General features: G+C 36.8%; 1 protein-coding gene across 2 annotated transcripts in view; it reads left to right on the top strand.

Annotated features, from left to right (window-relative positions):
* ITGAV (integrin subunit alpha V) overlaps positions 1–16,993 on the top strand; it is a 91,782-nt gene that overhangs the window by 46,634 nt on the left and 28,155 nt on the right. For both annotated transcript variants that reach the window (XM_050752499.1, XM_050752498.1), the window contains exons 7-15: positions 27–152; positions 1,012–1,056; positions 2,520–2,563; positions 2,653–2,709; positions 5,099–5,151; positions 5,895–6,097; positions 10,860–11,051; positions 13,815–13,860; positions 15,993–16,100. In XM_050752499.1, coding sequence (XP_050608456.1) covers positions 27–152; positions 1,012–1,056; positions 2,520–2,563; positions 2,653–2,709; positions 5,099–5,151; positions 5,895–6,097; positions 10,860–11,051; positions 13,815–13,860; positions 15,993–16,100 — 874 coding nt within the window. The remainder of the gene's footprint in view (positions 1–26; positions 153–1,011; positions 1,057–2,519; positions 2,564–2,652; positions 2,710–5,098; positions 5,152–5,894; positions 6,098–10,859; positions 11,052–13,814; positions 13,861–15,992; positions 16,101–16,993) is intronic.

The following is a 16,993-nucleotide window of genomic DNA, read 5'->3' as shown; positions in this document are numbered from 1 at the left end:
ATACACATCTATGTACTTCTTTTTAGGTCAGCTTATTTCGGATCAAGTGGCAGAAATCGTATCTAAATATGACCCCAATGTTTACAGCATCAAGTATAATAACCAATTAGCAACTCGGACTGCACAAGCTATTTTTGATGACAGTTATTTGGGTAGGTAAAACCAAAATTTACTCATTTTTGGAATTGTGGTATATTTGCTTTTATCTGCTTATGGTCTTCTAAGCAGAAAAATATTTTATGTGAAATAGATTAGGATTTTTTAAAACATACAGAATATACAATTTCAAATTGTTAATGAGTACTTTGGTTATGTTACATTTCAGTAATTGAAATTGAAGAGAGCGATTATTTGTGCAGTAATAATAATAATAGCTAGCTTTTAAGATATGCTTACTGTGTTCTGGGCATTCCTCAAGGTGACTTGATTTGTATTCGCTCATTTAATCCTCACAAGTCAAGCATATTGTATTATTCTCATTTTGTAGGTGAAAACACCAAGGCACTGAGATGCAAAATAACTTGCCCAAAGTCATTCGCTTGTAACTTGCTGTTCAGAGATTCAAATGGAGGCATTCTAACTCCTGAAGTTTTATTCATGATGTTAAATAAAAGTTTTGGCCTTTAGGACTTATTAACATGTGTTCTCTCTTTAAATTTCTTTCTAATATATTAAAACAAGTCATATATGACAGAAATAGTACTTGCTGAGAGAATTTATTTGTTGCTTCTTTTTGATGAATTGTAAATTTGCCATTTTTAACAGACTCCTTTGTAAAGTTAATAAGACAATTGTAGTTTTATAATAACAATAGCCTATTTGAGTATTTAACTGAGTTGTTTCATTTAAAATTTATGTGTCATATACATATGAACCTGTTATGACTAGGGGACAAAATATTACATAATTAAAGGAGTTTCTTGAAAATATTTTCAAGGAATGCTTACTCAACAAGCCTGCTGAAGATAACTTCCTTGTCCTGACGCTTCTCCCCTTTGGTTTCCTGTTTAGGTTACTCTGTGGCTGTCGGAGATTTCAATGGTGATGGCATAGATGGTATGAAGTTCTCGAACTATAATCTTTAAAAAAATTAGATTAAGCATTTGAAACATGTGGCATTGAAATTTTTGAACAGTTTGAGCGGCTGGGTGCTGTGGCTCAAGCCTGTAATCTCAGCACTTTGGGAGGCCAAGGCGAGTGGATCCCTTGAGCCCTGGAGCTCGAGAATAGTCTGGACAACATGGCAAAATCCAGCCTCTAGAAAAAATACAAAAATTAGCTGGGCACGGTGACGCATACCAGTGTCCAGATATTCAGGAGGCTGAGGTGGGAGGATCGCCAGAGCCCAGGGACGTTGAAGCTGCCATGAGCTGTGATTGCGCCTGCCACTGCACTCCAGCCTGGGTGACAGAGCCGAGACCCTGTCTCAAAAAAAAAAAAAAAAAGAAAACTTTAAGCAGTTTGAGCGGCTGGGTGCTGTGGCTCAAGCCTGTAATCTCAGCACTTTGGGAGGCCAAGGCGAGTGAATCCCTTGAGCCCTAGAATTCGAGAACAGTCTGGACAACATGGCAAAATCAAGCCTCTGGAAAAAATACAAAAATTAACTGGGGGCAGCGATGCACACCAGTGTCCAGATACTCAGGAGGCTGAGGTGGGAGGATCGCCAGAGCCCAAGGAGGTTGAAGCCGCCATGAACTGTGATTGCACCTGCCATTGCACTCCAGCCTGGGTGACAGAGCCGAGACCCTGTCTCAAAAAAAAGAAAAAAAGAAAATTTTAAGCAGTTTTAAACCATTGTTATGGAATATAACAGAAGAAATGAGAGAGATGTTGGCACACTGGCGAGAGTCCAGGCTAGGTCTCTGCTAAACTTCTTCTAGTGGCTGCTGAAATTGAGATGGCTACACTTGGCTTCAGTGCCTTTCCTTTCTGCTTCTTTTTAGCCCCCAACACTGTTAGTGATTTCTTTAGCGTTTTCCTCCTTGCCTTCAGCAAATTCATTCCGCTGGGAGAGGCTTAGTTTCTTCTTTCGTTAGGCATCCTTTGTTACCTTCTGGGCCATCTCTGTACCGTTATTATCCCATCCTCTCATTGTCCATCCATCTTCCTTCAGAGCTCCATTTCGGAATCACAGACTTTACCAGATTTTGATCACATTTCTGTGCCACAGCCATATTTACCCCACTTCAGTTTGCTCTGTATTATTTTTCATTACTGTACATTTAGTTTTTCTTCGTTCTTAGGTTACTTTATCTTGTCTATTCTTGTTTAACAGTATTACAAATGACTTGAAGGCTTATTTGCATATGTTTGAGAGCCTTCAAGAATTTGTATTTGGTAAATTTTGATTTTATAGTTTAAATATGCTGGGCTATTTATTACAGAGTACCAGTTTTTCTAAATTGATTGTTTGTTTTGAACTGAAGTAGTAAAACTGAAAGCTTGCTGACATAGTCACTTCTTGTCTGCAACTTCCAGTGTTGTCTTAAAAAAATGAATAATTTGTTTTTTTGTTTCAGACTTTGTTTCAGGAGTTCCAAGAGCAGCAAGGACTTTGGGAATGGTAGGACAGTTAAAAGGTATTTTTTTTTAAAATCTCTAAGTTATCTTCTATTTTACTAGATTTCATATATTTCTGTTTTTCCTTCACAGGTTTATATTTATGATGGGAAGAACATGTCCTCCATATACAATTTTACTGGCGATCAGGTATGCTTCCAGAATATGATCGCCCTCTCCCACTATAAAGGCCGTATGTACTCATTGGAGTAGATTTGTGAAATATAAAAGTGTAAAAGTGAACTATAATCTCATCAAATAGATAATTCATCCAACTCTTATCATTTTGGTCAAACTATTATCATTTCTCTTTTGAGTGTGTGTGTGTGTGTATAAACAAAAATTGGTTTACTCTGTATTTTTCATTTTGTCTTGCCTTTTTCACTCAATATTTTATTATCAGAGTTTCCTAATGTCTTAAAACTTTCTTTGGCAGTATCAGAATGATTTAATGATTCCATAACATTCAATATTCTACATATAAGATGGGCTTTACATATTTCATCTTTGCTTTAGCCAAAGTAATTTGGATATTTTGGCTTGTTTTTGTCTGCCTTTTTGTTTTTTTAGGAAATACAAAATCACATACACACAAAACCACAAAGACTTTCTTTTTCTTTACTGGTAACATTAAATTCTTTTCTAAGGATGATCTATACCTTATAATTTTATTAGATGCAACAGAAAGCATGGCACAGGTGTGTATTATAGATATTACAAGTGAACTTCATTTGTACTACATGAAATAAGATATTTCTCAGCTAAAAAATGCTAGTGCTTTTTAAGTATTAGACATTCTCTGCGAGTTCAGGCATTTTATAATATTCTCTGTTGTATGTCTCAGATAATTATACCATAAGTTGGTAATGATGAAGAAAAATTTAAACAGTAGGTAGAGAAAAATCTTTCTCAAAGCTTGCAGATCTGGGATCCAAGCCTTTTTGTTCAGTTGAGATTGTTGGGCTTTGGGATAGGATTGATAGGATGACTGACTAGACTCATGGTCCGCAGAAACCTCTTCCCATTTCTGTGGCAGTCAGGATTGAGGCACAACCTGGGGAGCCCTGCAGTTGACAGGCAGTTAGGGTTGCTGCAGGGGTGTTCCCTTTGTTCAGTTGTGGCTTCTCCAGCTCAAGCAGCTTCTCCTGTCTGGTGACCATGTATGAGTCTGGATCCTACTGCATGCAGTCAGTGATACTTGCTTTATTCTTCTTCTACTATTGGGAAGTGGGGGTGACTAGAGAGGAGTGGGAAAGTTGGCTTTTATATGGGTACAAACCTGGGTTTTCCATGCTCGGTCTGTTATTGCATTGGATAAGGTATTTGCTGCTGAAAATTTGGTTCCTTATTTATAAAAATAGGGATGCTGGCAACTTCCTCATGGGACAGTTGTGAGAATCAAAAGAAAACATTTGAATCATAGTGCCCGGGACAAAATGTGTCTCAGTAAATGCCATCCTTTCTTTACACTTCCAAGCCAAACACTGTAGGTCACTAAGGCCCATGAATATTATTCTGTTACACTCTAGTCAGCACATCAACCTTGTACCCCAAGCACAGTATGTTTTATTTCACCAGCTTTGATCTTGTCATTTAAAACAGAACACACCTTTCATTTTCCCAATTACACTGTATCAACCCAAAATAGATAATGTAGGAATCTCCCTTATCATTCTCTCTTGATATCTGAGCCAATCAAATTTGAGAAGCATTGCTAACTTTCCTTGTTTGGTTTGTTGACTCATTTTTCACCTTACTTTGTATTTAATCTGTCATCTCTTTTAGTTTTGTTTTGCACTTTGAGCTCTCTTTAGAGCTTTCCTTTTTCACATTTATTTACAGCTAAGCTGCTCACCCTATGAAAGCCAATGGTGTCCTGTGGTAGGGAAAAGGACATTTCTGCTCCCTGTGCATTATAAGCTCATAATAAACCCAAACACATTTGTACTGTGTGTAATTCAAAAGCAAAACCATGTGGCAAGTAATCGATAGAGGTATGACACAAAAATGAGCTCCTTTCAATATCTTTCCAAATAGTAATTTTTAAACAGTAGTAGTAGTTTCACATAGGGGAGCCAATTATTATCTATTATGAATAATTATTTATTAACCTCATGACATAGGCATCCATATAAAACTTGTTGGGTTCAATCACAACATTTGTCTGTGACTATGTATCTTTGTTAGTGTGCTTGTGTCTGGTATGTTTTGGGAAATGGAGAGAAAGGGAGATAATAGTGTAGGCCTAGGAAGGAGAATTGATAGTCCTTAGACTTAAATGTCATATGTCAACAACACTGGAATGATATACATGTAATATATTGTGTCCTAGGAATATATTGTATCTAGGAAAACAACAAGCCTCATTACCTGATTGTCATTGTGTTGGTAGAATAAACAAAAGACAAGACATTTAGATTGAAGCACTATATGCAGAGAAAAAAAATAACCCTTTCTATTTGGTACATATCTTACAAATGTTAATTGTCTAAACTAATTGAATGAAATATAAACATTTCATTTTCATCTTTTCATCCAGATGGCTGCATATTTCGGGTTTTCTGTAGCTGCCACTGACATTAATGGAGATGAGTAAGTTTAAAAAAATGTTTCCAGAAAGTTATCTTCTCATGTTTATGAATACTTTACTGAAACTAAACATTTTTTTCTGCTGTTTTTGTATTCCTTTTCTGCTAATCTTTCTGTTTAAGGAAACAATTTGAAGCAACCTTAATCATGAATTCTAGAAAACCTCTGTGTTTGTGGCCGGGTGTGGTGGCTCATGCCTGTAATCCCAGCACTTTGGGAGGCCAGGGTGGGCGGATCACAAGGTCAGGAGATCGAGACCATCCTGGCTAACAGTGAAACCCCGTCTGTACTAGGAATACAAAAATTTAGCCGGGCGTGGTGGCGGGCGCCTGTAGTCCCAGCTACTCTGGAGGCTGAGGCAGGAGAATGGCATGAACCCAAGAGGCGGAGTTTGCAGTGAGCCGAGCTCATGCCACTGCACTCCAGCCTGGGAGACAGAATGAGATCCGTCTCAAAAATAAAATAAAATAAAATAAAATAGAAAAAAAAAAGAAAACCTCTATGTATGTTCTGTGTTTTTCAGTAGCTTTTATAACATGAACAAATAATTGTATGAATTACTCATAGTTTCTTAAAAGAATTAAAGGAAGGTTTGAATTTGAAATGGGTGCTCTGGTAATCATTTTGTGTTTCACTGTGGGTGTGAGAGATGCAGAAAGAGGAAAAGTGAGTTGTAATAAGAAAGAAAATGCCTACTAAGATATGAAATGTGATCTTGCTTTGGTGAGAAGATTCTGTTCTTTTAGTTATGCAGATGTGTTTATTGGAGCACCTCTCTTCATGGATCGTGGCTCTGATGGCAAACTCCAGGAGGTGGGGCAGGTCTCAGTGTCTCTACAGAGAGCTTCAGGAGACTTCCAGACAACAAAGCTGAATGGGTTTGAGGTCTTTGCACGGTTTGGCAGTGCCATCGCTCCTTTGGGAGATCTGGACCAGGATGGTTTCAATGGTAAGATCAAAGTTTAGCAGCTGCAGGTCCCTGATTATCTGTGTCCACCTGGAAAAGTCCTGTAACTCCATCTGTAGGAGTCTACACAAGCAAATCTCCTTCCTGGAAAGGTGGATTGTGTGTCAGTGAGTAACACACCAAATTCAAAGACAGATTGCTATTTTTCTTTAAAAATCAGAGCAAAGATTTCAAAAATTGACTCTCATGAGTTATTATTCACTCAGCCTCCAATTAGAAGGTCAGAATGATTACTTTCTGAAATGAACCTTCATTCCCCTGGCACCTCCTGCTAGCTGGTGGCTTCATGTGTTTCTGCATCCTGCTTAGCAGCAGTGCCCTCTTCTGTTCATTTGGCTACAAGTGTTAAAAAAATGCTTCTAGGCACATTGTCAAGGCAATGCTGACTAATGCATACCTCAAAGAGATGATTTCCCATTAATAATTTTAAAGCCATAACTTTGTTGTAGCTGTCCAAAATGTTCTGAGGGATGTTATATCTCCCTTCATGGTGGCATATTGAAAGTATAAGCCTATTCTTTTATAATAGTACCATTTTAATAGTTGTCGATATCTTTAAAAAGGAAAGTTTGCTTTTACTTTAGAACTCTTCAGAAACATGAAATATTGGTCACAAATTACCAAGAATTTTTTTAAAAAATCTATTAAAAACCTTTCTAGAGATCACAGAATGGATAGTTGAACTAGTTTGTGTAATCAACAGGATAGTAAGCATATGCCTCCTTAAAACTTAAAGGAAAGGTATACATTAAGAAGAAAACTTTAAAAATACAAATGACTTGTTGTATGTCTCAAATAATAGTGGAAAGGTAAATGTTGTTTGCCCTCAAGATTTTACACCTGTCTTGTGGGTAGGTGATATCATTTACTAGAAGTGTCATCTGGAAGATTAACCCTAGATGTTTCTTTCTTTTTTTTTATTTTTTATTATTTTTTTTATTTTTGAGGCAGCATCTCACTGTCACCCAGGCTACAATGCAGTGGTGCAATCAGGGCTCACTGCAGCTTCGACCTCCCAGGGTCAAGAGATCCTCCCACTTCGGCCTCCTGAGTAGCTGGGACTACAGGCTCCTACCACCATGCCCTGCTAATTTTTTTGATTTTTAGTAGAGCTCAGGTCTTGCCATATTACCCAGGCTGGTCTCTAACTCCTGAGCTCAAGTGATCCTCCTGCCTCAGCTGCACGAAGTGCTGGAATTACAGATGTGAGCCACTGTGCCTGGCCAACCATAGAAGTTTCGGTGGTATGGAACATCTACTCAGAGGTACATTTGCTACCTAAAATAGAGGCTTGAAGATTTTTACCGCCAAGAGAACTTAGCATAAATCAAATGGAGCTATGGTATGAAGTTCATAATAAAATGTGAAAAGAACACTAAAAAACAGACCAAATCATTACTTAATCATAACAAAAACTACATAGGAAACACAGGGCTAAGTCTGAGATTCCACCATGAATAAAGTTAATGAATTCTTTGCTATGTAGCTGAGCCTCTGTCGCCCAGGTTTTCTGGGAAGCCTGGTCATGTTTGCTGTCACCTTGTCTTGATGTTATTCCAGTTACTTTAAAGAAAGTTTTCTCATTATTATGATCTATCCAACATCTCTTCCAGCTTTCTAAGTTTTTGTTATAATGTATTGTCTGTCAGTACAACAAATATAGACAACAGCTTAAAAAATGTGAAGTTTTACAATGATTTTACAAAGGGGTAAAATATAGATAGATACCATAGAGGATGATTATGGTCTCCCAGGGTTTCTCCTTGGGTCTTACTGTACCAAATAGTAGATTGTGAATGATAATGTCTTTAGTGAAAAATTATCTGAGCTGTATTTATGTATAGTATTTAATACATATGTGTAAATATAGCTACATTATGCATATATATGTTCAATTAGTTATAAGTTAGATCTTTTGTTGTTGTTCATACATGAAGACATTAAGTGTCATTGCTCCTGTATTCCTATATTCCTCTCCACCTGCCCGCACCCTAGGCATCATCAAGAGGGATTTTGAAAACAAAACAATAAAGTTATGTTCCAAAATTTTATATAGCCCAAAGGTAATTATGTGCAGTTTTGATCAGTACTCTTCCAGGAAAAGCAGAGGAAATAAAGAAAAACAGGAAAGAGCAACTAAAATGATCAAAGGAAGAAACTGATTGTGTGAAGGTATAGGATCTTCCAGACTCGACAGATGATAGTGAAGAGAGAAGATGATTAACATGTATAAAATAATGAAGGGTTTAGAAAGTTACAGATAATTTTTATTAAACAGTCACTCAACATTGGAGCCATCTTTTGTTGGAAAATTATATTTTAATGAATACTTTATATTTTTATTATTTATTGAGACAGGGTCTTCCTCTGTCACCCAAGCTGTCACGTACCAGTGCAGTGGTACGATCATAGCTCACTGCAGACTTGACCTCCCAGGCTCAAGCAGTTCTCTTACCTCACCATCCCAAGTAGCTGGGACTACTAGTGTGCACCTCCTTGCATGGCTAATTTTTGTATTTTTTGTAGAAATGGGGCTTTGCCATGTTGCCAAAGCTGGTCTCAAACTCCTGGGCTTAAGCAATCTGCCTGCCTCGGCCTCCAAACGTGATAGGATTAAAACATGAGCTACCGTGGCCAGCCTATTTTAATAAATACTTTATTAATGCATATGTCAGTATAGAAGTTATGCTTATCTTTGTTTTTGTTTGTTTGTTTGTTTTGTTTTTTTAGACAGAGTCTTACTCTGTCACTAGGCTGGAGTGCAGTAGCACCATCTCGGCTCACTGCAACCTCCACCTCCCGGGTTCAAGCAATTCCCTTGCCTAAGCCTCCTGAGTAGCTGGGACTACAGGCACCAACCACCACGCTTGGCTAATTTTTGTATTTTTAGTAGACATGGAGTTTCACCATGTTGGCCAGGATGGTCTTGATCTCTTGACCTTGTGACCCACCTGCCTTGGCCTCCCAAAGTGCTAGGATTACAGGCGTGAGCCACTGCACCCGGCCAACTTACCTTTTAAGGGTTAAAAAAGGATAAAAAGAATACTTTTACGTAACTAAGGTACTCATTTTTAAGGATAACAAATTCTTAGTTGGTATTTACTGCAGGCCAGGCACTCTTCTAGGTGGTAAAAATGAGTATAAATCAGTCTACTCATGTCTTTAAGAAACTCAGCATCCAATGGGGACAGCATATATGTGTTAAAAAAAAAAAAAGCACCTCAGTGTGATCATCAGTGTTTGAGATCCCAGGCTTAATGGTCTCATAAAGGATGAGTTATCAAGGTATTATCAATGTTTCAGGGGAGCCATGAGACAGTGAGGCATGGCTTATTAAGGAGCTGTGAGACAGCTCATGTACATTAAGGAAATTGAGGCAATTTGTTATGGCTGGTACTTAGAGTCTGTGATAGGCAAGATACGACATGTCCTTGGTCTCATGAAGCTTATGTTCTATAGCTTACTTATTTTGTGTGGTCATTGAATAAGTAAACAATGGGGAAATCCAGATAGTGATAAAGATGGTGGATTTTTTTACAAGGCAAGGTAATATAATAAGAGTTTTGGGATAGAGAGTGTGATAGAGAAAGTAGGGGGTTGAGGGGGTGGCGCACTGCTGCATAGGGTAGCTAGGGAATAGCTTGCTGACAGAATGACATCTGATCTAATGTCAATGACATTGATCTATCATTGGGACAAATAGAAGGAATAGAGTTGTAAAAGCACTGGAGCAAAAGCTGTTAAGGCAGAGAGAACAGCAAATATAAGTCCATAGTTGGCAACTAGCTTGGGGTGTTTAAGAAACAGAAAAAAAGGCCAGGATTGCTGGGAAGAGTAAATAAGGGTAAAAAACTGGATGGTGTGGGGGTGGGGATGGGGAGAAGAATGAGATTTGCATACTAAATAATGGGAATACCAGGTAGGGTTTAGAACTTACTCTAAATGCTTTGGGAACTAATTGAAGGATTTTAAGAAGGGGATGGGTGTGACATGATATGGTGAATGTTTGGCCCTTTAGAAGAGAAAGTTACAGAGGCAAGGGTAGAAGTGGGAGGCCTCTTAAAAGGCTGTTTAAAAGCAAAATACGGCAATGACTTGTCTAGGGTGGCAGCAGCAGCAGAGAGAAGTGGGCAGATTGGTAATATATTTTAGAAGTAGAAAAGATCATTTGGTGTTTGGGGTTTTTTAAAGATTTAAAATGTTATTCATTTATCTTATTTCAGTGTAAGTTGAGCAAGATCAAGATGAAGTCACAACTTTCAAATTTCTGAGCAGATTGGCTTCTGTTCAGAAAAAACAATACCATCCGTAAATAAATTAACTAGAATTTTGAGAGTGAAAATAAACTTTAGATGAATCTTTTGATGTGCCCTTCTCCCATCCCCTACCTCCTAGTTTTAACGAGGAAGCATTTGTGGTCCAGAAAGTTTAAGTGATTTGTTTAAGGTCAGAGCCAGATCATCTGGCTCTAAATTAATGTCTTTTCTGTACAGTTTTGCTTGAGTTTCCTTGAATTAGATTATTGCTTGTGGATAAGGAGTACCCTACTGAACTTCAAATTAATATTTATCATGATAAATGGGTTCTATAAATATTAAGATCTGTACAAATAATTACAAGTACTGAAACATTTTTCTCTTCATCCTTGTCCTCTTCCCCCTCTTCTCTCGTTCCTTCCTCATTCTTCCCTTTCTTTTCCTCCTGCTTCTGTCATGCTCCTTCCCCCTCCTCTTTTTCCCCACAGATATTGCAATTGCTGCTCCATATGGGGGTGAAGATAAAAAAGGAATTGTTTATATCTTCAATGGAAGATCAACTGGCTTGAACGCAGTCCCATCTCAAATCCTTGAAGGGCAGTGGGCTGCTCGAAGCATGCCACCAAGCTTTGGCTATTCAATGAAAGGAGCCACAGATATAGACAAAAATGGATATCCAGGTGCTGTCTTATCAACACATAGAGCCCTTAGATTTTTCAGTCCTAATAGCAAATAGTATTAGTTACTGTTCTTGATTTATATTATAAATTATTGCAATTCAGTATTTCATGTGTTGATCAAACCTCTAAAATATTCAAGGCATCATTCCCATCACCTAAGAGGATATGAATAAAAGTCAGCTGTCTTTCCTGGGAGTGTATACAGTACACTCTGAGTTTCTCCTGTAGTCTTTAATGAAATGTCAGAGAAAAGTATTACAGAAGCTATAAACAAAAGCTAAATGCTCATGCTAAGCTGTTTTAATGTTACCTATCTTTTTTATTGTTTTAATTATGTAGAATTTATGTACTTGACTAATAGTTGTGATTTTTTTTTTTTTTTTTTTTTTTTTAATGGACAAGGTATGGCTCTGTTGCCCAGGCTGGAGTACAGTGGCACAATCTTGGCTCATTACAGCCTCCACCTTCTGGGCTGAAGCCATCCTCCCACCTCAGCCTCCTGAGTAGCTGGGACTACAGGCACACACCACCATGCCTGGCTACTTTTTGTATGGTTTGCAAAGAGTGGTTTTTGCCATGTTGCCCAGGCTGGTCTCAAACTCATGAGCTCAAGTGATCCACCTGCTGTGGCCTCCCAAAGTGCTGGGAATTAATACATGAGTTAATTTAAGCTCATTTTTGTAGCTCATTATTATACCATTTCTGAATGTAAAAAGAGACTGAGAAAGGCAGTTTGCCCAAGTTGCCCCCTACATGGGTCCAATAGAGCAAGCAAGACCTTTTTCTGGTTCTTACACACTTTGAAGCATTATAAATGTATCTAGGATCAAAGTATATCTTTTCTTTAAATGAAATACAGTGTAGAAAATTTAGATGACCTTTGTGTTGAAACACTTAATACGAGCTCAATATACAAGTATGTTGGTCTGTTTCCAGAAATAAGACATGAAGTTGATTCTCATAAATTAATATTATTTTAGAGTTTTTTTGTTATAAATGCAATATATTTATTATAGAACTTTTAGAAAATACATCAAAGCATATCTTTTCGATTTTTTTTTTACTATGCAGTCACACACATTTTTTTAAAAAGGAAATCATGGTTTTATATGCTGTTTATGGTGTGTTTTATTCAACGTTTCAGGAACATTTCTTTATTACTCTTCTAAAACATGAATTTTGTTTCCCTTTGTAACAAATAGCTGTATCGTATCTTATTTACCTTATTTTGTGGCATTTTTATCTTTCTTTATAATTCTTTTGCATATCTCTGATTATGTCATTAGGACAAAATTCAAGAATCACTGTGTCAAGTGTGTGCACTTCTTTTTTTAAGGATGTTGATACACATGGTCAAGTTACCATCCCACTCCCTCCACAGGAAGGTTTTTGTCAACTTTTTAAAGCACTCACCAGCAGTCAATGAGTCATTGTTTTCCCACACTTGTGCCTCTTTTAAAATAATTTTAAACTGTATAACAGGTGGACTGGGTATTTTAACTAACAGTTTGTGATTCTAGAAATAAGGCATGCGTTTGATTCTTTTTTTGTTTTTGAAACTAAGTCTCGCTCTGTCACCCAGGCTGGAGTGCAGTGGTGTGATCTCTGCTCACTGTAAACTTCACCGCCCAGGTTCAAGCGATTCTTCTGCCTCAGCCTCCTGAGTAGCTGGGATTACAGGCAGGTGCCACCACACCTGGCTAATTTTTGTATTTTTAGTAGTGATGGAGTTTCACCTTGTTGATCAGGCTGGTCTTAGTCAGGCTGGTCTCAAACTCCTGACCTCGTGATCTGCCTGCCTCAGCCTCCCAAAGTGCTGGGATTACAGGCATGATCCACCATGCCCGGCCATGAGGTTGGTTCTTCACTATACACAAATAAAAATGATTATTTTTACTAATAATCTAATGTATAGTTAAGAATCAACCTCATGTTGTTATTTGTGTATGTACATATTTACTTCTGTGAATTTCCTTTTTGTGTCTTTTTTTCTTCTTTGCTACTGGGATGGTATTTTGTTTTTCTTTCATTCATTCATTTTTTTAAAATTTTCACAGTAACTTAAATGTTACGAATATTAACTCCTTAACGCTTGTATGTATTTTCTAGTTTGTCACATTTGCATTTTGAGCTTAAAGTTTTAAACTTTTATGTAATCAAATCTCTCTGTTTTTATGTTTTTTTTCATGTGCTTTTCTGTTTAGAAAAGACTTCCTCAAATTTAGCTTGGGTATAGATAGAGCTATGAGCTGTGAGATAGAGCTCTCATTTTTCTTTTCCTGAACTGTGAACCAGTTGAACCAGTGGCATATGAAAACTAATGTGTTTCATTCTTGCTGATTTGAGTGCTGCTATCGTATTTTATATTTATATGTATATACATATATATTATATATAGGAAATAGAAAAGAAATTTTATAATAAGATTGTAAAATCCACAGGCATCTATAAAGCTTTTTCCTTTGGCAGTATGTATGTTTGGCAGGTGTATGCTTATCGTTGCTACTTTTTACTAAATATTCATTTAAAAGATTTATCTCCACCTAGATGAAAGTCTACTTTATAATAAGCATTTTCCACTGATGGTAGTTTGTTTACAGTTTTCATATATTTTATCCTTTTATATGATATCTTACAACCTCTTAATGAATAGTTTTGAGAATATGTTCAAGCCTTTTTATGTTCATTGAAAATTTTATAGAATGGTATATACATTTTAAAAACTATTATCATTATTAACATGTTTTTCCATTCTTTCTTAAGACTTAATTGTAGGAGCTTTTGGTGTAGATCGAGCTATCTTATACAGGTGAGCATTTTCTGTATCCTGTAATATAGGAATGTTCTGAATTATTTGAACGTTTTTTAACTGTCAGTGTTTGAATTTTAGTTTAATTTTCTTGAAATAATGATAAAATTTGTTCTTTCTATTCATGATTTGCTGCAGGCAAATAGTATTATTTTTATTGATACGTAATAATTGCACATATTTATGGGGTACATGTGATATTTTGATACATTCATACAATGTAATGATCAAATCAGAGTAATTAGGATATTCATCATCTCAAATATTTATCATTTATTTGTGTTGGAAACATTCAGAATCCTCTCTTCTAGCCTCTCTTGTAGCTATTTTGATTTTTTCTTTTCTTTGGAGACAGAGTTTCGTTGCAATGGGACCATCTCGGCTCCCTGGAACCTCTGTGCCCTGGGTTCAAGCCATTCTCATGCCTCGACCTCCCAAGTAGCTGGGGTTATAGGCACATGCCACCACACCGGCTAATTTTTGTAATTTTAGTAGAGACAGGGTTTTGCCCTGTTGGCCAAACTGGTCCTGAACTCCTAGCCTGAAGTGATCCACTCACCTCAGCCTCCCAAAGTGCTGTGATTACTGTCATGAGCCACTATGCCCAGCCAGCTATTTTGAAATGTACAATAAATTATTGTTAACTATAGCCAATCTGTGGTGCTATTGAACACTGGAACGTCTGTCTTTTTTTTTTTTTTTTGCCCAGTCTGGAGTACAGTGGTGCAATCTTGGCTCAATGCAACCTTCGCCTCCCAGGTGCTAGTGATTCTCGTGCCTCAGCTTCCCGAGGAGCTGGGACTACAGGCATGCGCCACAACACCTGGCTAATTTTGTGTATTTTTGGTAGAGACAGGGTCTTGCCATGTTGCCTGGGCTGGTCTTGACCTCCTAGCCTCAAGTGATCCACCCGCCTCAGCCTCCCAAAGTGCTGGGATTACAGGTGTGAGCCACTTTGCTCGCCCGTTCTTTGTCTTTTAAATTATGTTCAAAGGTATTCTCCTGTAGATTTAATCTCTCTAAAAATTGTCTGGGTTTACATTTTCCTATAAGAAGCAGGAAATTAACCTCATGCTTATGTCTTGGTATTCTCTGACCACAAGGTTAGTATCTAATGAAACCCGAAATGAATATTTTTACTAGAGCAATATGTATGAATTTATATATTTCTATTTCCCAATTTCTTATATATCCCCAGTTATTCTCTGTATTTCATCAGTTCCTCAGAATATCAGTTGGCATCCCAGGTAGTTAAGATGTTTACATATCTATGATCTGAGTTTATACATGGCAGGAATACTAACATTAGTGCTGTGTAGAGTTTGTGATGGGTCAATTTAATTGTATACTATACAATAACTGTATACTATAGTAATTGTAACTATACAATACTTAACAGATTTCAGAGATTTATCATTTTGAGACAGGCACATTGATTGACTTGAGCCAGCTGTATCTTTGTATAGGATTTCAACCTGTGTATCTGAACTCAGGAAAACTGTATTTATTTTAATTTATTGTTTTTAGTTTTTTAAATTGCTGTTAATTACATAATGTATGTGGTAAAAATGCAAACAGTACAAGAAGGGTATATAAAAAAATGTTTTCCCTCACACCAGCTAATAATTTATTTGTTTCTTCTATTAGAAATATTCTATGCATTAAAAAATCATATTATGTATGTATGTATGTTTATCCGTAGACATCCTTTGTACATTTTGGGGTTTTTTTTTTTTTTTTCTCTCTCACTAAAACTATATGTTGGTTATGTCTTAGAGGTCATTGCGCTCATTTTCTCCATGGTAGTGCAGTGAATTTGGTAGATATCTCACAACTTATTTAGCCATCCTGCTTTAGTGACTGAATTCATATAGGTCAGCCATTGTCCCACTTTGCCTGGAACTGAGCGATTTCTCAGGATGCAGGAGTTTCTGTGCTAAAATTAGGACAGTTCTGGGCAACTGAGACATTTGATCACCTACAGTTATGTTGTTCCTGTTCCTTTTACTATTACAGACAATACTTTTAGTAGACATTGTACTATATATGTAGTGAATATGAACCAAAAATATTTCGATCAACCTAACTTTATAAATAACTTTTTTCTTCATCTTCTTTTTTTCCCCCACTAGGGCCCGACCAGTTATCACTGTAAATGCTGGTCTTGAAGTGTACCCTAGCATTTTAAATCAAGACAATAAAACCTGCTCACTGCCTGGAACAGCTCTCAAAGTTTCCTGGTAAGGGTATTTGTTTAATAATAGTTATTATTGTGATTATTGTTCAAGCATTGTAAGAACAATTGAAAAGTGAAGGTGGTAGGGCTGAAATATTGCTAAAACAGTTTCTGTGAGTATACTGTTTTTTCTATTCTTTTTTATTTGAAGCAAGGTCTGCCTCTGTTGCCCTGACCGGAGTGCAGTGGCACAACCACAGCTCTCTGTAGCCTTGACCTCCCAGGCTTAAGTGATCCTTCCACCTTGGCCTCTCTAGTAGCTGGTACTACAGGCGTGTGGCACCATACCCAGCTAATGTTTTAAATTTTTTGTAGAGATGGGGTCTCCCTATATTGCTCAGATTGGTCTCGAAGACTGCTGTGCTCAAGCAGTCATCCTGCCTCAGTCTCCTAAAGTGTTAGGATTATAGGCGTGAGCCATTGCACCTGGCCTTATACTCTATTTTCATGTTATAAATTGGATTATAGAAATAGTGCTCCAAAAAAGAGCTGTAAAAATACTCTGTAAATTAGTATGAAATTAATTTTTAAAGAATTATGCATGATCAATGAATATTTTCAAAAAGAAAGAAAAGCTAATAAGATCTCAGTTCATTTATATGTAATTCCAAACAGGCCCATGAACAATTAAATTTTTAAAAGATATCTTGTTTTTCAGATTTAATATCTGTGAACAGCAGCTGTTTGAAAAAAATTATTTTGCTCTAGTATATTTTCTGCTTATTCCTTTACTAATTTCCAAAGAAAAATATAATATTTTTTCATAAGTTAAATGTCTGAATTCTTCTCTACTCCATTCTTTCTCTCATCTTTGTCATTTGTATGCTACTTCAGTAATTTTTGCTCTATTTTCATTTTATATATATATATATATATTTTTTTTTTTTTTTGAGATGG

Source organism: Macaca thibetana, chromosome 12, assembly GCF_024542745.1.
Source record: "Macaca thibetana thibetana isolate TM-01 chromosome 12, ASM2454274v1, whole genome shotgun sequence".
Taxonomy (NCBI): domain Eukaryota; kingdom Metazoa; phylum Chordata; class Mammalia; order Primates; family Cercopithecidae; genus Macaca; species Macaca thibetana.
Note: the sequence above shows the minus strand (reverse complement) of the source record. Positions and strands in the feature narration are given on the sequence as shown.